The 23,932-nt window shown below is 39.0% G+C and overlaps 1 protein-coding gene across 1 annotated transcript in view; it reads right to left on the bottom strand.

Annotated features, from left to right (window-relative positions):
- Positions 1-20,903, bottom strand: part of LOC306756496 (SH3 domain-binding protein 5-like) — a 31,227-nt gene extending 10,324 nt beyond the window's left edge. The window contains 3 exon segments of the mRNA XM_079241236.1: positions 12,933-13,061; positions 19,294-19,356; positions 20,797-20,903. Of these exon segments, the coding sequence (XP_079097362.1) occupies positions 12,933-13,061; positions 19,294-19,356; positions 20,797-20,874 (270 nt within the window). The 5' untranslated portion in view covers positions 20,875-20,903.
- Positions 20,904-23,932: the final 3,029 nt, after the last annotated feature.

The following is a 23,932-nucleotide window of genomic DNA, read 5'->3' as shown; positions in this document are numbered from 1 at the left end:
CCTACCATCGCCATCTTGGCAGCGGCATGCATGTCGTCTCGCCAGGAAAATACAAATATGGGCAAAGAGGTGGAGCTGAGAGGGGGGCTGTGAGCGTCATGGGGGATGATTGACATTAAGCGAACTCTGAACTGCCTGTAGCTAAAAGCTAACTCGGATATAACAGGAGCTAACCAGCTAACGGAGGTTAGCGGGCTAAAGCTAAGTCACGCTGTTAACCAGCTAAAAACCGCGGTTGTTTTACGTTCTTCTGACTTGAAGGGGAAGGTTGCGTACCTGTCAATCAAAAGGACACGCCCCTAGATATTCCGAACTTTGAGATTAAATTACTTTTAAACGGACGAGTTGGAAAAAAATGAACTCCCCCCCACAGTTGTCATGAAAGTAAACCTGACCTATTAAACCATAAATGGATTTTTGAACCAGGCTGTAAACATGTTTATTTCTGCTGTGAAGTTGGTCTTTTTAACATGGGAGTCTATGGGGATTTGCTCCGTTTTGCAGCCCCAAGCGGATGAAGGGGGAACTGCAGTTTCATACACGTCCACATAGGCTTCACTTTAACCACTGCTGCTTGGTTTAAGTCCTTCTCATGGAAATCCATTCAGGACTTGCCACAAGATAAACATTGTATCTTGTGAAGCAGAGTTGTAGGCTGCTCATTATTCTGGAATAATGAATTCTTACTCAGAGCACCTCGTCTTCATGCCTTAGATCTGGTAGGCGTGGCAAAACCAAAACGCACACGTTTGTGTGCACATCATATCGTCATCAGCAAAAATTAAGCTGACAGGGTTGATTTTGATGCAGATTAAAATAGCTGAGTGAAGGGGTGCAACACAACAGTGACAAAGACTGGTGTGCATGCAGATATGAAGTGCAGCACATAATGCGATCGTGATGAGTCACTGGTGAAGTGCTCTCCATGCAGAAACTTCTCCAGTTTTCTGAAGGTCTGAGGAAAACCTCATCAACTCAGAGCAAAAACTCAGCAAGAAGTCAGGACTGTTAATAGCTTCGCAGAGTGACAGGCCTTTAATGCTCCGTGACTGAGAAGAAAAAGAGGCTATAAACACATTGCTGAAAATGAAGTGAGGAGTTTGTTCTACTGACCCAGTTCGTCTGAACTAGTTGCACAAACTTTACTGGGACTGAATTGCAGCCAAAGAAGAATTGCAGCTTTGAAGAATCACTACGGCTCTCTCAAAGCCGTTTATACCAAAACATGATCCAGATAGAAATATTTAGGATTTTTGGAAGTGAAACTAAATTCAGGTCAGTCAGTCTGAAGGTATTTAAAATTAGTGGCGGTAGTTTCCACCAATTTGACATAATTCACTGGTATGAATTAATCGTTTTACTAAAGAGTAAATAACAGGAATTAAGTGCTGCCAGTCTTGTGACATCCCAAACTGAATTATGCCAATCGTATACTTATTTGATTTGTATGCATGTATATTACTTTATTTTTCTGTTTACATCATTATGATGCAGTCACATGAAAACAAAGAATATTTCCAAGAATTTGCCCGATATCAGCAGTTTACATCTACGGATTCTGTGTCTTCCATCGGCTCTCTCAGTCAAACCCCAGATGCTCTCACACCGCCGCATGCTTGCGCTAATTTAATTTTCTACGCTCATCAACATGCCAGCACAGCAGGATCCAAACAACCTCCGCCTTGTTGCAGTCATGTGGTTTGCTTTGTGTTCCATCCTGCCTGAACATAACAGAGAGCGACGAGTGACCTGTGGTGATGCGTCTCGTGTTGCAGTCTCTCTGCAGCAGTTTTTACGATGGTAATCATTCACACAAAAGCCAATTCACTGCTTGTCATCTAGCAGGACGGCTCTGCTTTGACCAACAAGAGTCCACATAGCGAGGAAAATGCTGACTCAATGGGCTGATCAAAGTCAAACAGTGCCAAACAAGATGAATCTATCACCAAGTAGCTTCTTCTCTGGAATCACAAAACAGCTAAAAACATGGTAGAATGGAGGAAGCACAAAGTAACTTGATGTTCACAGATAAGATAACTGGCCTTTCATACACACTTCCCAATTTGCGCACATTCATTTCATCCTCTTGACCGTTCTCATATCTCTGTTCCTTCCACTGGTGAAACACACAAAGCAGTAAAGGACAAAGACAAGGATAGAGGAGTCAAGCTGAGGGGCATTTAATAAAATGAGATGGCCTCACTTCAAAGCTTTAACTTGAAACCTTTTTAAAGTGATGAGTATTGGATCTGTACGTCAGACAGCACACAGTTCATCTATATTAACAAGATGTACTTCTTCAGGTGTCACACATATGACAGACTTCTGCAAAGGATGCCATTGTGTGTTGTAGTTCATAGCATATCCAGCAAACCTCCTCTCTCCTTTACCTTTTCTCCTTTTGGGTGCATTTCTGGAATGGAGGCAGCTTTGAAATATTTGGCTGTAAATTTCTGGTTCATAGGCAATAGGACAGAAAAGATGAGACTAAGAGGCTGAAATGAGACTACTGAGATGAGCATAATAATTCCAAATGAAGAGTGTTGCGCTATATTAACTTTTAGTTAATAAAATGTTTCCCAGAGTGAGAATTTATTTATAGCTCTGTGAAGTGCAGGTTTTTGTGTGCAACACAAAGAGGAAAAATGGCTAATGTTTGTCATTTAGTCCTACAAACAGGCAGCATTCATGACAAAAGCTGCACAGTGTATGTGCACCAGCATAGCAATGCACATCTGGGTCAATAATAAAAGTGTATGATTTTCCAGAGCCTGATTATTCCAGGATGATGCATTCAGTAGGAGCAGACTGCTTGCAGACTGGATTGTACACATGTAACTCACACAATTTGATTCTTTTATGATGTGCTTCACATCTTACTTGGATGGCGTATAATATATAATATAATCATGGAGGCTGGACATGAATAATTACCAGTCACTAAACAAAATCATGGTTATAAACTGGCAACCTGTCCAGGGTGAACCCTGCCTCTAGCCTGATGCGTGCTGGGATAGGCTCCAGCTTCCCTACAACCCTTAATTGGATTAAGTGAAAATGAATGAATAAACAAAACCATCAGAGCTACAGACTAAATACCAACACAGTACCAGAGACTCAGAGCTAGAAGTATAAAGCCAGTTTTAATGGCAGCAGTAGCCTCATTACTAATACAGAGTATTTGTGTTGAAGAAAATGGTTTACTTTAGGAGTAAATAATAAACCACTAATAAATTTGCCATTAATTCTATAAAGAATAAAAAATGAATATCAAAAAACAGTCTCAAAACATAGGTCTGGGAATAATTTTATTAATCATATCTTGCCACCTTGCAGCTCATCGGCGCAGGAGGTGTGAAGATCACGTTAGTTAGCAGCTAATGTTGGCGCTAATCTGTTGTGTTAGCAGTATATCGTGAAGACTTTGTAGCATGCTATAACATGGATTTACATTTGAGAATCTAAGAAGTATAAAATGGCTAATTTTGCGCAGCAGGTGAATAAATGAAACATAGCTTTACTGTCGTGCTAATGAAATTACAGTGAAACAATTAGCTTAGCTAGCTAATGAACTGATCATTGGCCCAGATCTCATATTTCAGCGCCTATTCGTGTTGCGGTTTTCTGTTACGTGGCTCCTTATGGTTGGAGACACTTAAATAGCAAGCATTACGTTTATGTGCCATTAGCTCTGCAATAAAGATGTTAGCAAAGCACAAAATGCTTAAGTTCTAAGTGTATAACAGATGGACTATAGAGCAAAATAATAAGAGTTTTAGTCTTTTTTTTTTCTTCCTCTTTTTGGCCGCTCCTCTACAGTCACGTTTCCCACCAGAAACTCATGTTCCATGTGCTCACTCCCTCTCCTCTCTATCATCCATCTATCCATCCCACCCCCTGCTTCCCTCCTTCTGTCAGCACAGATATTAGACACGCTGCAGCATTAGAAGAAAAAAAGAAAATTCACACCATGAAGTCTTTCCAAATAAACAACCAATTATCTATGAAAAAGCAACTTATTACTGACTCATTTAGCTTTAAGGCAGAAAAACGTTGTTGACATTGTTTATTGTTAATGTCTCTCAGTTCATTTGAGGGAAGGCATGTATGACTAATACATCCTACCTCATCAATAAAACAAGAATGTATCTTTTTGCTCTGACTCTGTTTTATTCTGTCCTACTTCTCTCTGCAGTTGCAACACGTCAGCCACAGGCAAGTAAAACATCAGTACTGCCATAATGCAGCAGCTGTTTGACGATTTCACTTGCAACGTGGCGAGGAAAAGAAAGCATGCAACATCATAGAGAAAGGGGAAAACAGGCTAAATTAAAACTGCAGAGGCAAATAGCGGTATCTGCATGTAACAAACAATTCATTTATACTTTTGTGATTAAGCTGAACACTTAGATGTTAAACCCATGTGGAAGCAGGGTTTTTAATTCTTATTTCTACTGCAAAAATTGAATTAAAAATCTGGATTTTTTGCTACACAATTTTAAAATCAATTATTTATAACAAAAAAATCTTTTTTCAAATAAATAAAAATAATCAATTATAAAATTTGTCATTTTTAATGTTTTTATTGATCTTTTTACTTGTCTTCTTGGGCATTAAAGCAGCAAAAGGATGGTCTGGCTTCTGTGTTGTTTTTTCCTAACTGAAATCAAGAAAAATGACGAGAAAAAATAAGTTTTGTACCATATTTTTGTTTTTAAATCTACAATAATCAGCAATATTGAAGAAATTTAAGAATCGCAATTTAAATCGAATCGGCACCCAAGCTTCTGTAATTATGCTGTAGCTTAGGTGAATAAGGTTCAAACCATGCAAACTAAACTAAGTATGTAAAACTGCGCAGACAGGGCGAGAAAACATACTTTCTTCCTTTTCTTTCTTAATATGGCTTCATAGCTCACACAGAGTGTTGCCATTACTTCCTCTTTGGTTATTTAGTCAACAAAGGTGTCATTAGCAGAATAACTCAGTTCTGCTTTTAACAGTGCGTTTATATCGCAGAACTTACCAAGTGTGACAAGAGGCAAACACACTGCTCATTCCTTTTAGTTTCCTAAGTTAACTTTATTTCTACCTTTATTGTTCAGTCTCTATAAACGTTGTTCTCTGCATCTCCTTCAAAATCGCTGTCAGCTTTTTTTTTTCTTCATGTATCAAACTGTCTCCTCTACTCTCTCCTCTAACATTTATATATCCGTCTCTGTCCATCTCCCTGGTTTCCTCTCCCATGCATTTATGTCTTTATTCACCATCTCCCCTTCCTTCCTTCAGTCTGTCACTTCCAGTATCTCTCTTAATTTCTCCTGCCTGCAAAGCGAAACATTTCTGACTTGTTTTTTTTTTTTTATCCCTCCATCTCTCATCTCTCCCTTTACACCTCTCTGCATTACTGTCACTCCTCTTTCATTGTCACTCCGCACATCATCCTGGGAAATATTGAGGCAAACCTCAAGAAGGAGGCACATGTGTAGGCAGCTCAAAGACAAGGATCTGCTGCTCTCTGAGATTATATACATTTTAGAGATGAGTATCCTCAGAAACCATCTTAACTTGTTAACAGGATAGGAAGGCTGATTTTCAGAGATTAAAAAACTAATTGGTTTGTCAACACTGAGAAAGTCTAAGTTGAAGTTTTAAAAAGAGACTATTGTTAAAATATTTTATGTTATTTTCAACTTATTCATGTTTACTAGCTTCTTGCTTTTGCCTGAAATGATGAACATCCTGAATTCAGGACATTAGTAACCCCATTCAGGATCAAACTAAATTATCTATAAAATAATAAATTGCGAATAATAAAATTAACAGTATTGATGAAATGTAATATTTATCAAACTAAAATAATACAAAAACAATTGTGTGATCAGTGCTGTGTGATGTTTCTTGACACACCACCTTAAAACAGCATTTTGAAGACAAGCTCAGCATAGATTAGAGGAGTGGAAACTTCCTGATTCTAAAGTATGCTGATAAATAAATAAATAAATTGTGGAAAATATCCTTAGTTTTTATTGATTTTGCAGCCAACATTGTTTTGACCTTCTTGAATGATGAACTTAGTTACATTTTTATGTTTAGCTACAGATTATTTTTATGATGTTATGTCTAGAAGATCAACAAAGATGGACAAAAAATGCAATGTTTTTAAAGCATTAATGCACGGAGAAGTGTAAAAAAAAAAAAAAAAAGAAAAAAAAAAAAGATGCATCTGTCACCCAGTTATACGAAAAGTTGTTTCCACCCCAACAAAACCTCCACCACAGAGCTAGCCCGACTAGCTCACAGTCATCCTCACCGATCAAAGCTGGTCAACTCTCCATTACATGCAACACGTTTTAACATTCATACTGTAATAAAAAGATGCAGATTTGAACTTTTTATGTAAAGAATAACTGTCTTTTTAAAGTTTTTGTCCACACAAAAAAGGAAGCTTGTACAGAGCGCAATGCCCTCATTAGCAAATTACAATGTATGCTTAAAAAGCTATTTAGAATAAGATGCATTAATATGCACTGCAGGTCATTTCTGTAGAGCTGCGTCACTGTAATGGCCTTGAAAACATTTTATCGGTCAAACCCCTTCAGAAAGAGACGAACACAATTGAAATGGGAGGGGGGGGGGGGGGTGTCATCATCAGTCAGAGCTGTCAAAGACTGAGCTTAATGGAGAATAAGCTTTTAGAGCATTATAGAGACTTTTGGATGACTTTCATATCATTCACGTGAGGATAAAAATAAGTCATGCTCATGCTTCAAAGCTGAAACATGCATTTACTCCTGTTCGACACACTGCTGTGTGTACGAGAAAGAAAAGCCTCGATTTATCCTGATTTATTCTTAATAAGCAGCCAACAGCAGTGCTCAGATGAGACAAAAATTAAGACAAGAGGAGAGCGCGCTTGTTCTCAAAGTGACCCGATTCGGCTAATTTTCCAGGAAATGACATTATTTTCTATCTCTGCTCCTCAGATGATTGTGGGAATTTATTTCCTTCATAGAAAGACTTAATGAGACAATGACGTCTATCAAACTGAGTGAGGCTCTTGTTGGAGCTGGAAATGCTGCCTCTCCATCTTAGTCTTGTCTAATGCCTTGAGCAAAACCTCTTCAAGCTGCCGTTTACTCCGGGAGACGGTTTGAACCAAACGCTTCAGGGCCAAATATGCCAGAGAGCTTCAGGGTTGAAAGAACCGCAGAAGACCTGAACAGCAGGAAGCCTCAACGTCTGACGTTAACTACATGCTCTTCAACGGGCAAGTCTAGGCATGTCCGCTCTGAGAGGTAGGCGTGCTGTGATTGTGTCTTTAAATGGAAAATGGAAGCAAAAATCCACAAAGGTTCAGACGGCTTGTATGACGTTTCCGTTTGTTCGATTGTATGTCCCAACGTTCATCGCCAAACAAAAATGAGATCAGAAATCTAGCTGCTGTGCAAGGTTTTTGGGTGATGTATAATGTTTGTTCAGCATCAGGCGCCGTGATGGCCACCTTCTTGCTGCAAATGTAACAGAGCCCGATTTGGAGCCATATTAGAGGCAAATGGTGCAATAAAAAAAAAACCAAACAGTGTTATGTCAAATCCAAACTAAGAGAAAATGAAGCGGGAATGGTAACAGAAGCATAAGATTAGTTTGTTTCACTACGTTAATGAAAAAAAATAAACAACAGGCCTCAAAACAGACAAACGCAATCAACTACTGAACGCATGTATTGTGTTGTAAAAGAATAAGAGCAAAGTTTCCACATGCTGGTGACATGATTGCCAGAGGTGTTACACAACAGCAGACATGTCCATGTGGGTTTGTAACAATACACTTCATCCCTCCTGTTCGAATGTACAGGAAATGCTTGAATAATGCAAATTTCACACAAACACACACACACCACAAACACATATGCAGCGTCCCAGGAGGCCAAAGAGAACCAGATGGCTCCGACCTTGGAGCAGCTTTGTCTGCCTCTTCACCATGAATCCCAAATTCCCTCCGTCCATCAATCACTTCATCCATCAACACAATCCCCTGTGCACCAGCCCTGCCTGCCAAAACACTCAGAGGAGGGAGGCAAATAAACAGAAGGAGGGAGAGAGAGGAAGAGAGAGGGAGGGAGGGCAGCAAGCTGGTGAGAAGCTTTAGGAGAGAAAAGTATGAAAGATTTTAACAGGGAGAAGGTGGATGAGTCATCATTCCTGATCGAAGTCTGAAGGAATTTCCATGCTTCATGACAGGATGTTCCTCTATTCTGACTCAGCAGATAAATAGTTTATTATAAATTTTTGCCCATGCTTGAGATTTTTTTTTTTTTTACATTGACTTCTCAGTTGTTGAATTTGTTAGTGTTCAACACTTTACATTTATATGCAGCTGAAATCCACATTTTATATAGTGTGTTGGAGGGATGTCAGTAAAATAGTCTCTTTGAAGCACATGATTATAATTTGTTTGATTTTAAAAGCATTTTCAGAACCTGAAATGAGCTTGCTCTATCTACCTTTACTCTTTTTTCCATCACAAACCCTCCCACTTGTCTTTAAAACCACAACTGTTATCATTTCTGTGGATGTCCTCACAGAAAAAATTAAAGGACCAAGGAGGACGTCAAATTTCATGTCAGCCTAAAAAGGAAAACTGTTTCTATGATATGATTAAAAAAAAAAACTATGGTTGAAAAGTGATATTGGAATGATTAAAATGTCCATCTTTTCTGAGTTCTGCAGCATATTATATCCACACATAGATCTATTTGCAATTATTCTCTTCATTACAAATCCATTAAACTTAAATATCTTCAGATATCTGCAAATATCTTTGCTCCACCAAACAACTTCTACTCCTGGTGAGGTCTTGAAAATGATGCCCCAGTTTAAATCTCCATCTCTGCAAAGTGCCTCCTCAACTTTTACATTCGCCTACCCCTCTTCTCTCACAAGACACCGGCAAACCTGCAGACGCAGAGTCAGGCAGCGTGATGAGTGGGCTGCCACCTTCAATCAGATTCTGCTCTCGCAAGATTCTTGAAGAGAGACCGACTCATCCACTGTCAGAGATTTTAACTCACAACACACGACTAGTGGACTCACTTCGCCTCTGCTCAGCTGGTCCTCTACAATAACAAAGTAAGAAGCAAATGCACGAGTTTGGACTGGAAAAATCTACAGTTTGAAGGAGGAAACTACAAACTCATGGCAAAATGGCACCACATAAAGCCACATAAAGAAATAGTAACAAAAAAAAAAAAAAAAAAGGAAAAATGTTATATTGGCAGCAAGAGCTGAGGTACTTATGTATGCTTACTGCTTTATTTCCATGTGCAAGTGATTCTTGAGAGGTGAAGTGGAATAAATAGTGAGCCTGATGCATATTTCATCATGTTTGAAAAATGAAAACACTTCCACTGAAACTTTAACTCAAGATACAGCAAGATCAGCACTTCCAACATGTGTCAGTGGAGCAATATGCACCCAACCCACTTCTTCAATTATCGCCCACGTTGCCGATAAATGAACCCGGATCGGTTTTTGTTTTTGACCACCTCTCTAACTTTGATCAATGAGATCAAATTTAAAAAGCAGAATGCAAAGTCATCTAAGTTAATGTATGAAGGAACTTCTTTCTCCGGAAAGGTCACAAGTTTGATTCATTGAACATTTATGATGTCTGCCTGAAGTGTCCTGGAGAGAAGAAAAAAAAAAAAAGGGAAAAGTTGTGCATGTCTCAAAGTTACTGGACAGCAGGACTCCTGATGGGACATTTCAGCTGTAAATCTTCAGTCAGTAATGCAATTATCACTTAATTCTTTCCTAAATGTTTGTGTTTAATTGGTCAGGAAGTCAACAAGCAATTCAAATACTGTTGTTAGTCAAGGAACAGATGCAAATTCATGCCCTTTCTATCCCCATTCATTTGTCCAATGCTCTCCACTATGCTTAAGACTTCAATAGTACATTTCTTGTTTTCTTCATCCAAAAATCTTTATTTTGTGCAATCATTCATATTTAAGACACTGAAATCAGACAACTTATGAAAGATTAGCTGCCAGTACCATGTCTGCATGTAGGAGCAGATTACCCAACACTCTTAGGTGTGTATTCATCATCTTTCTGAAGTCAAGGTCAGATTTTGTCATTTTCTTCTCCAGCTGCCTCTCCATAGGCTGTCTACCATTTCTTCATTTGTGTCTGATCAAATAACGATTCAAGTTAAATGTCGTGTGCATAGTTTGATGACAGAAAAGGGCAAAAAAACTTGGAAGAAAAAATGAAAGAGGGAAACAAAGGAGAAGGGAGGAGAATGGGGGAAGACTAAAAGCCATGCGAAGCAAAGTGGAAAAGAAAATGTGCATGAAAAGAAGAGAGGAAATGAAAGGATGAAATGAAATGAAATGAAAGGAGGCCTTATTAGATTTACACATTCAACACTAAACAACAAAGCAAAGCAAATGTCCTGAAAACACCAAGCATGTCATCAACACTCTGCTGTGTTTAGCTGATACGTTCACACAGAGGCAAAACATCACTGCTTTTCTGTGAAAAGGGTTCAGTGGAAGTGATGAAGGACTGCATGAGAACTGTGACGGAGTCTTTTTCTATTAGGTCTTTTTTTTATTATTTTAGCTGGCAAATAATTCAAATAAACCACATGGAGAGTTTAGCACTGCGCTGCGATTCATTTACATGATGCTTCAGCATTGAAGACATTTAGAAAAAAAGGCTCCGGCTCCCTATTTACCACGGTATGCGACAGTCTTCAGGTTTTATCTATAAATGTCTGCTGAACCGGTGACTTAAAGATGTGCGTGGTCTTGTTGAAGCTTTGAATACTTTCAGGGATCAGCAATGGAAGATGAACAGATACTGGGATCATTTACTTCATGCTGATTTCTTCTGCATTCCATTTCTTCTGGAAGATCCTGCTTTGTCTTCTGTAATGTGTTTTTATGACAACATGAGAGGCCTTTAACAGTCATGACTTGTCATTAGCAATAAATAAGTGCATATGAAACAACAAGCCACAACGTCTCAGCCAGAATTCTCCCTTTCTGCATGTTCTGCAAGTAAAGCTCAGAGTGTTGCTGTAAATAACTGCAGAAAGAAAAGACAAAGACTTTCTTTCAGTTATTTTCACCCATGCATGCTCATGCTCACCTTTAGGTTAAGTTAGTATCCCAGATTAACAAAACCCAGAGTGAACATCCAAACTGCACATAGAAAGACTCTGGCTAAGATTCAAACCAGGGACTTTTCACCTGATCGACCGTGGTGTAAACCACCAGCATCATGCAGAACCAGATATAGACTTTAATAAGCAAATCCAACAACAACTTATTCGTTGTGGCCCAACATTTAAAGACTATAACACTTCCTTTCTTACTCTGAGGGTTGTTTTTTGTATCCCCGCCTTTTGAGGATACAACATTTTCCGAATGATGAATACTTATCTTCTTTACTCCAACAAATCACCAAGATAAACGATTTAATAAGAAATAAAAGATTAATTTAAGGAAGTTAAGTAAATGCTACTTTCTTTTCCTAAAGATACAGGATGAGCTTTACAACAAAGTAGCAGGTCCGTCATTCAGAGTGAAAACACAGTAAATGTACGATAAAAACCCGAAGTAGAACTGGAACAGCAGGCGACATGACAGACAAGAGCAATCGCATACTGTACATCATTATCTCAGTTCCGCCTGTGACATTTGATGTAGAGCTACTAGCTACATCATACCTGCATCTAAATAAACAGTAGTTTTTTGTTTTTTGCAACTTTGACATACATGAAAGAAGAATTAGAGCGTGCGCAATCAGGTCACGTTGGTGTCTGCATATAAAGTATTAAGGTAGATGGAATTTATTTGGAATATGCACCCAAAATGTCTCCTTAACATTCCTCTAAAATATGTATTACTGTGCAGGAACCAGATCAACATTTTCAAGTGACATTTAATCCCAGCGGTAGCAGCAGTTCTCTCACAGACCTTTCATACGGGTTAAAAAAAAAGGCCAACAAGGCTGAAAAGAAGGAAGTGCAGCCAAAGGGTTACTTCAGAGGCACTCTTTCACCACAGCTTGTATTTCAGCACACTGCTGCAAATTAGCCTCCTTTTTCAAAATTATTCCTTATCTGCTTGTGAAAATGCGCATGCCACTGATAACCTGTCTATGAAGTGGAGAGCAATGACACTAAACAAAGCCTTTAGAGTGTGAGTCAACCCCGTGCTTGCCGACTGCACCGGCAGCTGCAAGGGGCTCTTATCGAGATGTGCAGGTGGTTTCTTTCCTCTTTATTTAGATCACACAACCATCACACTGTAGCTGGGCTGAAAAGGGAAGTGAGCTGGCAGTGTGAACCAAATGTGCAGTTTGCTCTCTGAGTGCACTGAGTTTTAGTGATCAATTAAAATGGATCAACATGCAGTTTAAAAATTAGAGATACTAAATGTAGTGAAATTTTAAACCTATAAATAAACAGAGCTGAGAAAAGACCTGTAAAGCAACACTGGCATCATTTTATGTCCACTTATTATTTGACATCTCCTACCCATCCAGCCAGCCCTGGTTACGTGGACTTAAGTATACTTACACCATAAAAAAGGAGTGGTGACCTACTTGAGACGTGCCTTAAAAAGCAAACATTTTAAATGTTGTCTGACCAGGAAAATTCCCACGTACAACCAGAACATGCACTACTTCAAACACTGAATACAAAATGTTTGCACGTATTTTTTTTTTTTTGTCAGGGACAACAGAGAAAAGGGTTCAACACAAAGGATGAAGGCACAGCTTCGAAAGGAAAACTGTGAGACTTGCAGCTGTTGACACACTTTGCATGTGCAGACTCGAAAGTTGCCGTCACAAACCAGTTCTGAGTTGCTCCTTCGTTTGGACTTTTACTTTCTTCTTCATACGCTGCTGACTAACCTGTCTGGCCAACCTGCGCGCCTCCCAGTACGGCTTGGACTCCTCCACGGGTTTGCCGATTTTTTTCACCAGTTCATCCAGCTTCACCGTTGCCTCCACCAGAACTGAGCGGAACTTCTGCCTCGCATCCTGAGCAAATGAAAGAAAGAAAAGCGTTAATAAAAAATGTAAACCAGCTTGCAAAAGCTCCGAATATCATATAGAAATATAAAAATATCTTTTAAATAAGTGATCTGCTTGCTGCTTATCAAAATAGGAACTAAAATGTTCACTAACTTAAGAGTCAGAGGGGCTTTCATAACCTCCTGTAGTTCAGGAGGACTCTAAACAGTGTCCTTGGGTAAGATACTGAAACACAGACTGTATATAAAAAGATGGACGGAGCCTCCGTGACGTCACCCGTAGGTTTCTGAAGTGCTGAATTGAAGCTCGGTGGGCGGTTCCTGTGAGCGTCATGGCGGATGATTGACATTGAGCGAACTCTGAACTGCCTGTAGCTAAAAGCTAACCCCGATATAACAGGAGCTAGCCGGCTAACGGAGGTTAGCGGGCTAAAGCTAAGTCACGTTGTTAACCAGCTAAAAACCGCGGTTGTTTTACGTTCTTCTGACTTGAAGGAGAAGGTCGCGTACCTGTCAATCAACAGGACACGCTCCTAAATATTCCAAACTTTGAGATTAAATTACTTTTAAACGGACGAGTTGGAAAAAAATTAACTCCCCCCACGGCTGTCATGAAAGTAAACCTGACCTATAAACCGAATATGAATTTTCGAACCAGGCTGTAAACATGTTTATTTCTGCTGTGAAGTTGGTCTTTTTAACATGGGAGTCTATGGGGATTTGCTCTGTTTTGCAGCCCCTAGTGGATGAAGGGGAACTGCAGTTTAATACACTTCCGCATAGGCTTCACTTTTAACCGCCGGAGGCTCCGTCCATCTTTCATATACGGTCTATGTATTGAACCCTGCATTGCCCCCCGATATGCCTATTGGGGTATGAGTGTGTGTGAATGAGTGACTGTGACGTATAGTTTAAGCGCTGAGTGGTCTGCATGGCTGTCCATTTGCCATTACCAATGCCTTTGCTTCTCTTGCTGACAGAGCTCCAAGTTTAGATTTTTAAAACAGCACCTAGCTTAGTTTCTGCACACCTGGTTGTAAGATTAAAAAAAAAAAAAAAAAAAAAAAACTCAATGTAACGTTTGCAAACCAACAAACTGCATAAATGTGGAGAAAAAAAAAAAGTAATTCTTGGTGGAACCATCATCATGTTGCTCTATGAACCCAAACAGTAAACATTCCACAACAAACAAACAAAACTTCCCCTGAAACAGACTAAAGGCTCTAAAACTATAAAAACAAAGCATTTAAGTCTATTTTAGTCCATTTTCCCCTTAACTGGCTCAGTTCTGTGAGTTTTGTAGTCATCAACCACACAGATTGATGTCGGATTAAATCATGCAGCTTCTGAGAAATGTCACCTTACTGAACTTTAAAACAGTCTGTTCTGGTTTTTTACCCCTAATCTTCATTTCCATCTTCAGATTGTAGAGTTGTTAAATGAGGAACTGAATCTTGCCCAGTGGTTGTTTTCTCTAAGTCACCGCATGCAAAAACCCAGAAGACCTAAAAACTTGAGCGCTCCGAGATGAAACGGCACAAGGTCGAGTCTAAACACAGCAGGAGAAACAGTAGCTTCCAGCCACTAGATTTTATTTAACGCGATGGAGGTCATCATGCTATGCGCCTGATTAAACTGACACAGTTTTCTCCAAAACAAGGCTGTTGGGATCAACATCGCAGAACCGAGCGAGGCCAATCGGATGTCAGGCGCTCCGGAACTTGTGTCTACTGAAATCTTTTCTTCACTCACACAAACAGTTCAATCCATCTCTAAGAGATTACTTCATCCACTGCTATTCGTTCGGGGCAATTTCTCAGCTTTTTATCTCTGAAATTACATTGTGACTGTCCAGTTGGCAAAAAGGACACCCCCCCATATCTAAGAACAAAAACAAGAAGACCAAGAAGGAGAAAGAACACAGCAAAACTGGCACATCTACAAAGCGGTGCTCTGTTTTAGCTGATATAAAGGATAGATTTATCCTCAGAAAAGATTTGACCTTTTTTCAAGCGGTGCTAAAGCTGTTTGCATGCATTCACTGTGACTCAGAAATGATTGAAACTTAGTCAAAGTAGTTTGTATTGGAAATGACCCATTTCTAAATGAATGAGACCAGACTTTGTGTGGAATAGACCAAAGAAGCTGGTAAATAAATTTAAAAAAAAAAAAAAAGACAATAGAAGCATTTCTAACTGGGCAGAATGTCAGAAACATGGACAGTCTCATCACACCGTCCAATAACAAGGTACTTTATGGAGAATGAAGATGCAGGATCTTTACTGCTGATAATCTAGATGTAAGAAGTAAAGTTACTCTACTGGCTTGTGTGCAAAGCCGACAATCAGCCTGTAAGTTCCAGTTGGGGGGTGGGGGGGGGGGGGGTGTAATGGCACTTGCATCGTCCTCTCCGCATTGCATTGCAAGGATGGAGTTTTGATTTCAAACGAGTCACAATGAAAAAGAGGAAGTGAATATTGCAGATGTGACTTGGTAGAAACAGGCTGCGCGTCATCAGGTTGGCCGAGCTCCACCTCAGCCTGACGTGCGTTTCGCTCCAGCTGTTTTCCGGATGGACTTCCTGTGATTTTTGTAGTGGAAGTGGAAACGGCTTGATTCAAACAGGCAAAATCTATGTGAAAGGGATTTGGATTTGGTAATATTATTTTACTAAACATAAAAACTTATGAAAATAAAAAAAAAAAAAAAAAAAGAGTGATGAAGCTTTTCAGATGTTTGTTTTTCCCAAAGGAAGACGTGACTCACTGGGTGTAAAGACGTTAACATAAGCTTCTTTTTGCCCACCCCACCCATCACCTCCCTGTCACATTACAAAATCTCTCTCATAATGAAAGAAAGTTTATATAATGATTGTTAAAAACAAAATGTGGATGATTAAAACTGTTGATTACAACTTCACAGAGGTAGCTTTTATTTGCCTTTTCAGACTGCAAGTCTGCCTTCACACCTACAAAACAATTCCATGTTGCCTAATTTATATTTTCCTATATATTTATATTTTATTTTAAATCATTTCTAACAGCACAAAGGTCTTTCTTTGGATTTGAATGTCAAACTAGTGAGGGTTCATCTTCTGGAAATGAACCTGACAAAAAAAAAGGAACTGAAATATCGTACAGTACTTTGTTTTGGCTTCACACTTCTGCACTCTGGACTAAAGTTGAAGCGTTGGCTTCACTACAGGAACAGAGGAACTGCTGACCGTTTTTAACCTTGGTCATCTACACTAGAACAAGGACAAAGTTGACATGCTTTGTCAGAAGTGGTACAAGCTTAAATTAAACTGTCAGCACTTCAAGCTCTGAGTCATTGTTTCATTTCCAACTAAGTGTGCTGTAGCAGAGACCACTAATTCCAGCGTTTACTAAGTCATGAAGCATCACGGCTTCTCAACAATCACACCAGTCATTCTATGAAAGTGGGTTAAAACTAAAGTTTGCCTCCAGTGGAGCCTTGTTGTTCCTCATCAGACTGATTGGAAACAAACTGTTGAACTGAGAAGTTTTTTTATCACCTTGGCTCAGTCGGAAGTAAACTGCATCCCATAATCTGACAGGGAATAAGTTTAATTTAACTGAATACAGTATAAAAAAAAAAAAAAACCCAAAACTTACTACTAATGTGCTTTTAACTTCATCTAATTGTCTTACTATAAAACTGTTGCAAACTGAAACATCCCTCTCTTGTTCTTCCAGCCTTGGTCCTGCTCTCTGGATCTCTCCGGGTCTTTGATGATGCAGACTGCACTGCGGAGTCCTCATCCTCCCACTCAGCTCAGATACTGATACTCTGACGTACTTTGGCTTTGAAGTGTTTGAGTTATTGAATTATCTCCCTGTGGTTATCCACTAACTTTAACATCATTTGCATCACTACTGTGAAGGTGTTTTCTTGTGTTGCTTCAGCAATTTCATGTCGTCTAAAGGCTTCACTCCAAAACCTACATCGGGTTTAAGAAGCAAGACGTTACCATGCCGACTAAGTTTACTGAAACAAGGCGACTGTGTTGTTTAGTTGGCCTGACAGATACAGATGATGTCATCACATATCAGGGATGCTGCACATCATATGGATCTGCAGATCTTTGACGAGCTGAATCCCGATCCACAAAAGCACGATGGATCTTATTTGAGCTGCTTTCTACTTCATCATCCGACTTTCACGGCGCGGAAGAGGAAAAGCCAAGCCTGAACACTTAACACAGCGCCAACTCCATCAGGCATTTGGCTCGGTTTCTATATGAGGAGCTAAATGGTTCAAAAGATCCCAAAGCACAACTAAAGGCTCATCTGACTAATGGATCACTAAATGCCTTTTTTCTTTTTACATTTCCTAAAAAATTATAAATCAGTGTAAGCCATTAAACTTTATATTCACTCAGACAGCTGCTTTCATGGGAATTTTAAAAATAACAATGAAATAAAAACCGATAAGTACAAAACATGATGGAAAATAGAGGGAACAACTGAATGCATAACTGAGCATTAAATATGCTGCATCTGTACTGTATGCTGCTATTATGTCACAACAAAGCTAAATATTAGCTGTGGGATCATTTTTTAAGGATGGTAAATCCATGTGGGAGCAAAGCAAAAGAATGAGCCACAACATTCTTATTATCTTGGTCATTTGTAGATTCAGGACGCTAAAATACTCGCACCATGCCGGTAAACCTGCAGCCAGCATGCTCCATAGTTTGCTCATCAAATCCCATATAAAATTTAAGTGGTTTTGCAGGCAAAACTGAACTTGATTCAACAGATTTTGATATGATTAATTTATGTTTCATGCATGCAGAAGCATCACTGTCTTGTTTTTATGACGTTGCATGCATGTGGACGGCTGAGCAGATTCACCAGTAGATTATAATCTTCATCCCTGTTGTATAACAATTCCCAAATTATTTAAAGAATAAAATCAGATTAGATTCTTTCTTATCGCATGCTGCAAATCATTTTGCTAGAATTTCCCAAAAGGCCTGTCATTCAGGGGCACCCTAACCCCAACACCCCCTTCCCCTCATTTTAACCTCTCAGCTGCCTGACTGAATCCAGCCCTCAGACTGCAACAAGACTTTGAACTTTCAGCTCTGTAAACGTCCACATAATGTTGCTGACCTACATAAAAGTAAGTCATCAGCCTTTTACTGGGTTTTAATGGGATTCAAAGATCAGAAATGCAGCCTTGTTAAAGGCCTTGGTGACCTCAGTTAAAGTCTCGTCTCTGTTTCATTCAAAGGTAAACAGAATATTATGTAAAACTCTGTTAGAAGTGTAAATTCATATAAAAAAACAGTTCACATTGAAAATAACTAAATGCAGTGAACACGATATTTCACTCTTAAGGGAAATATCACTTAATATAAAGTTGTTAGATCAGGGGAGTCCAGCTGCGGTCCTGATGGGCAACATTTCTATATGTCTTCCATGCATCCCTGCTCCAACTCACCTGACTCAATCAGTCATTGTGCAGAATTTTATAGGCTGCTGGATACATTTAATGGAAACCAGGTGTGTAGGATGCATTAACAAACCTGCAGGACCAGCTTTGTGTTAGATAATAAATACCTCATCTGTGCTTATTCAGCCTAAATTTATCACTGCTTGGTTTTTTTTTGCCAGGACCCAGAGGTGGTCCCAGCCAGGTTTAGACAAAATGTCGTGGACTTCATCCAAGCCAAACATCTGACTGAAGAATGTGATTAAAACACTCCGCCTTTATTTCCCCGTTATAATCCCGTCATGCCAAACGCCGAAAGACACGGTGCAGTTGTGTTTCGACAGATCTTTAACTGGACAACAATCTTTCTGGATTGTTTATCATGTTGTCATGCATTCAGAATATCTCACTTTTGGAAGTGATTATTTTCCATGTGAGCGCATGAAGCTGCCATCAGATCACAAGTTTTTGTTTTGTTGTTGTTGTTGTTGTTGTTGTTTTTTTAACCAGAGCAAAAGTCCAGCTGGAATTCATTTAAAGGGTAAAAAAACAAACACAAACTGCTGTATCTGCACACAGGGACGGCTCCAAAACACAAACACACAGATTGATCTCCTACGCTTTCAGCCACGGCTGGATCTCGCTGAGGTAAGCAGGACAAAGTCATATCTGATGACAGCGGCGACAACATGTTTGCAACTACACGCTCCATTAGCGAAAAATGCACCAATGCTACGAGATAACCCGCAAACACGCTCTGTGTGTGTCAACATACTGACCTCAAGCTCTGTCTCACATCTGTTGATGTCGTCAGTGGACTGGTTGAGTTTCTCCAGCTCTCCCTGGAAGACAGAAAATATCAGTGTGATAAAACAAGAGAAAGTAACATTTAATACCTGGAAGTAAAGGAGAGGGAATGAGGAACATCTGGAGTGAATTAAATGAACACAGAAAGGGTTGTGAGTGCCAAGTCTGCCTGATCCAAGCATGAAAACAGCCCAAAATGCTCAAATAAAGCAAAAAAAAAAAAAAAGAGAATTAGACATTAAAACAACAAAATGACAGTTCTGCGTACAACCACTGCACCACTGAAGACATCCATTAGTCTTATATATCTTTTCCTTTTATAGATTCTATAAAGCTGCAGTGAGTTTGCTGCTAAAAACCACTGGCATCATTTGTGTAATGAGGCTGCCGTTACAGTTGTGCTTCACACTGAGGCACCAAACCACCATGATGCAGAAGAAGACTCCTTTTCTGAATCAAAAAGCTGAACATGTAAAACGGACATGCTGCTGATCTACTTTTGAAATGTTTCCTGCAAGATGACAAAATCAGTTTCTCCTGAATATAACAAGCACAACATGACCTTCTGAAAAAGACATGATTGTTGATGATATGCCAACAACTAATCAGCTCTGCAGATCCAAATCTGGGAATTTAAGACTGCTAAAAAGATGGTAAACATAAAATGTGTGTTGCAGACTTTTGATCATCACCTTTTCTCCTGATGAAGTGGGAGATCATCATGTAAATGAGGGTTGTATATTTAGTAGATGGATACAATCAGTGGTTGAGCTGTACAAAAATACACTGCTGTGTTTTACAGGGTCTCACCAGGGTGGGAGGTGTGGTGGGAGGGGGGGTGCCCTGAAAACATCAATGTGGGTTTTGAGAAGAACTTTGAGAACATTTAACCAATTGATTACTGACTCAAAATTCTCCTTTATATGTTGAATAGAGACTTTTGACATCTCATTTAACAAATGTACTTTGTGCATAAACTCAGTCACACTTCTTCCTGCTTTCATGAAGCTTGCATGTGAAAATGTGCCACACTGAAACAGGTTCTTTAGGTTATTCCCTGTTGACTGTTCCTCTTTTTTCAAGTACCAAAATGTACCTATATATAGACCCTTTTGTGTTGTGTGGTTTTTTTTTTGTTTTTTTTTTGCAGAGACACATAATGTCAAATTGTCTGCAACACATTTGCATAAATATGAGGCAAGTCAATCTGACTACCAGAAAGAACGAATTTACTCTGGATTCTGGATTCAAGAAGTAAATCAAACAACGTGGGTCTAATATTATTTTTTAAGATAAAAAAAAAAAATAAAAAAAAAAAAAAATTAGGAAACGTATTCATTTTTATTAAGTAAATTCAGACTATACTGAGCTATGACTTTGCTGTTAGCTTCAACACTAAGGAGACAAATGATGGGCTCCAGTCAAGCTCACCAGTCACGCACCAGTAAGGAGCAGTGCAAGTAAAGAAAGTATACCTGTATTCTTGGGTCCACCTCTTCGTCCTCATATTCAGCCTCGTCGTCGGATCTGTGCTCCTTTTCTAAACGATCCATGCTGGAGGTAAAGCAGAGATGCTACAGCCGAACAAAGAGACGCTACAACGGGAGAGACGGCGGATTCATCTGTTTCACCCGGTGGTCGCGACGAGCTGGATTTCCCCCCCCTTACGTCTGCTCTCATATGGAAGGCATTAATCTAAAACAAGTGCTTTTCATTCAGGAACATCCTTGCTTGTGTCTACCTGACAGAACAGCTGCACCTGTCTGAACTCTGCTCTTCCTGCGGACTGAATAAGCCGCTGGTGAAATGAGTTGAGCTTAGCTTCAGAGCAGGAACGCCCCCTTCCGAGGGGGATGTATGGGGGGTGATCCGTGCCCTGGAGCGGCGACGCAGAGCACGTTTTAGGGTGTGAAATGACACGCCCCATTTTGTACCACTGTTCTCATAAGGTGCGTTTCTATTACAACTAGAATTGTGTGAAATCTAAATATGGCAATAAAAAGTTGTTAATGGAAACATTTGCATTTAAAAATAAAAAAAAATTTAAAAAAAAGTCAGAAATATTGCTAAAAAGTTTTTATGCTGTCATGAGGTGGTTTTTCAGTCATTTCCATATAAAAAATATCATGCAAAAGCATAATGGAAACCCTTTTTTCACATTTGATGTGGGGGGATGTGACCAGTTCATTTCTGGTAAAGATGGCACAGGATGGAACAAACAAGGGCAAATTTTATAGTTCTAGAAAAGAATATGAGGAAGGAAAGCTTTGAAAAGCTGTAACAAATTCTCCACAGCAAGTAGAAAACCCCAAATAAGGCTACGTATCTACTATGCATGGGCCACAATTCTTGCAAAATCTCATCAACCAAACGGCTTATGTACTAAACACTGTTCAATGCAAGCACCCGCGTATCACACTTGCTGTTTGTCAAAATTTACAAATATCACTTTTATTTAGCAAAAAAATATAATGAAAATGTGTCTTTGCACTGGCTACTTCTTTTGAGATCAACATAACCATAGAAGTACATATGGCCAAAAAAACGTTTTTTCCAAAAAATGTTGAAATGTTACCATTTTTCTGGTGGACTTCACAGTCATCACTGTATTTACCAGAAAAGGCTGGAGGGAACATGCCCATCAGCTGGATCCCTGCAGATGTGCTGCAAAATGTGGTCTGGGAAAGGGAAGTCTGGGTTTCTCTGCCTGGGTCACCAGGCAGCCCTGCAACCTTACTTCGGATAAAAGGGAACATTGAGAAATGGATGAATGGACAACATATACTATTTATCAAATATTAAAGACATTCAATTGAAAACTTCCTATATGGTTTTTGTTTTGTTGTTCTTTGCCAATACTGGTCTTGAAATATTGGAAAGCAATGTTGCACATGGAATTTTTGATAACGCTTCGTGCATGTGTGAGTATGTATGTATATATGCATATATGTACGTTTATTTTATTTTATTTTATTTTATTTTATTTTATTTTATTTTATTTTATCTTATTTTATTTTATTCATTTATTTATTAATTTTTTTGTCGACTTAGTACCCGGGTATGGTTATATGTCTATGAAGGTGCATGTAATTATGTATATGTATATATGTGTGTGTACATGCAGACTTGATTGTATAATGTTTTTTTTTTACTTGTCTCAAATAAATCTACTCACTCTTCACATCTTTTAACACCTTTCCGAAAAGTCTGATTGTTCTTATAATCTATCATCCCTTGCTAAAAAAAAAAACTGAAAAAAAAAAACTGCTGACAATAGACATTGTATTACAGTCATTTAGCAGATCATTTTATCCTAAGCAACTTGTAAGTAAGAAACACCATTAGGGATAATGTGGAGTTTAGTTGCTCAGACAGACTTTAACACATAAACTGAGGATGTGAGGAAGTGACTATTTCTTGATGTAGAAATCTTAGCAGAGCTGTCCATGTATCAGGGGAATTGGAGACCATACTTATACATATATACACATGACAGGCATAATAATGTAACTCAAATAAGACTTTTGAGTGTTACGTTGTCCCAAGAACAGCCAGAAATCCCTGACATGGATGGAATTTGACAACAGAGCAAATGGAACAGATTCAAAGAACCTAGTGTTTTTCTCTCTTTCATAGTTTTACTATTTGAAGATGTAAACTGTAGGAACGTCAGGAAGGTTTTATGTAACTTTAGCATGTATTGAACCAGCTTTTTCTATTTCTTTGAAGAAAGCTTAAATTTCCTCACTGAAGACTGTCATTGAAGTATTCATTTCTTACATGTGAGACTATGTTTTTTCACTTTTATTCAACTTATTGAATTCAATCTGTATTTTAGCTTTACTTGCAGACTTTTTTACTTCGTAAAATGCATAACTTCAGCTACTGGAGACACTGGGCTGACACCCACGGCTTCAAGAACAGTTGTTAAACTCTGCAAAATCGGACATTTTCTGAGCCAGAAAAGTTGGGCAAACCATACTCCCTGTAGCTTTCATGTTTCAGTGCCTCTGGAACAGTGTTTTATCTGTGGTAAGCAGTACTATGCATTGCAAACCAATGTGCTGACAGAATGTTCTGGCACCCCTTCATCTATATACAAGATTTTGTAACAGAATTGTAAAGTAAAAGTGAAGCCTATCAGGACACAATTTAAACACACAAGATGCTGTTTTAAATTTACTTCATAAACATGTTAAACACTTTAAATATGTGGAAACTGATGAGGCTTTTCTTTTTTATATATTGATTTTACACTAAGCACAGCTAACAGGTTAACACTGGCTAATTTTATTATATTGTTGTTAGGACTCAGCTCTATTAGCAGGCTTTGACCAGATTTTATGAAGGAAATGATGCCCTTCCTTCCCTATGATAAACTGGGGGGGATGTACATGTCACAGTATCCTTGGATAAAGTATCTGTGCTAATGAGACACTTGAGCCAAAAGAGTGATTTGGCTCTGCAACAGGCTGATAAATAAAACTCACACCTCCTGACTGCACCCACAGGAGAGACAAGTGCCTCTGACCCAGAGTCAGCCATGTTCACTGGTGATGTCTAGCTTCCCTCCAGATGTTACTCAAGCAGAATATTCAAGATGGTCAACCA

Source organism: Telmatherina bonti (assembly GCF_933228915.1).
Source record: "Telmatherina bonti genome assembly, chromosome: 5".
Lineage (NCBI taxonomy): Eukaryota > Metazoa > Chordata > Actinopteri > Atheriniformes > Telmatherinidae > Telmatherina > Telmatherina bonti.
Note: the sequence above shows the minus strand (reverse complement) of the source record. Positions and strands in the feature narration are given on the sequence as shown.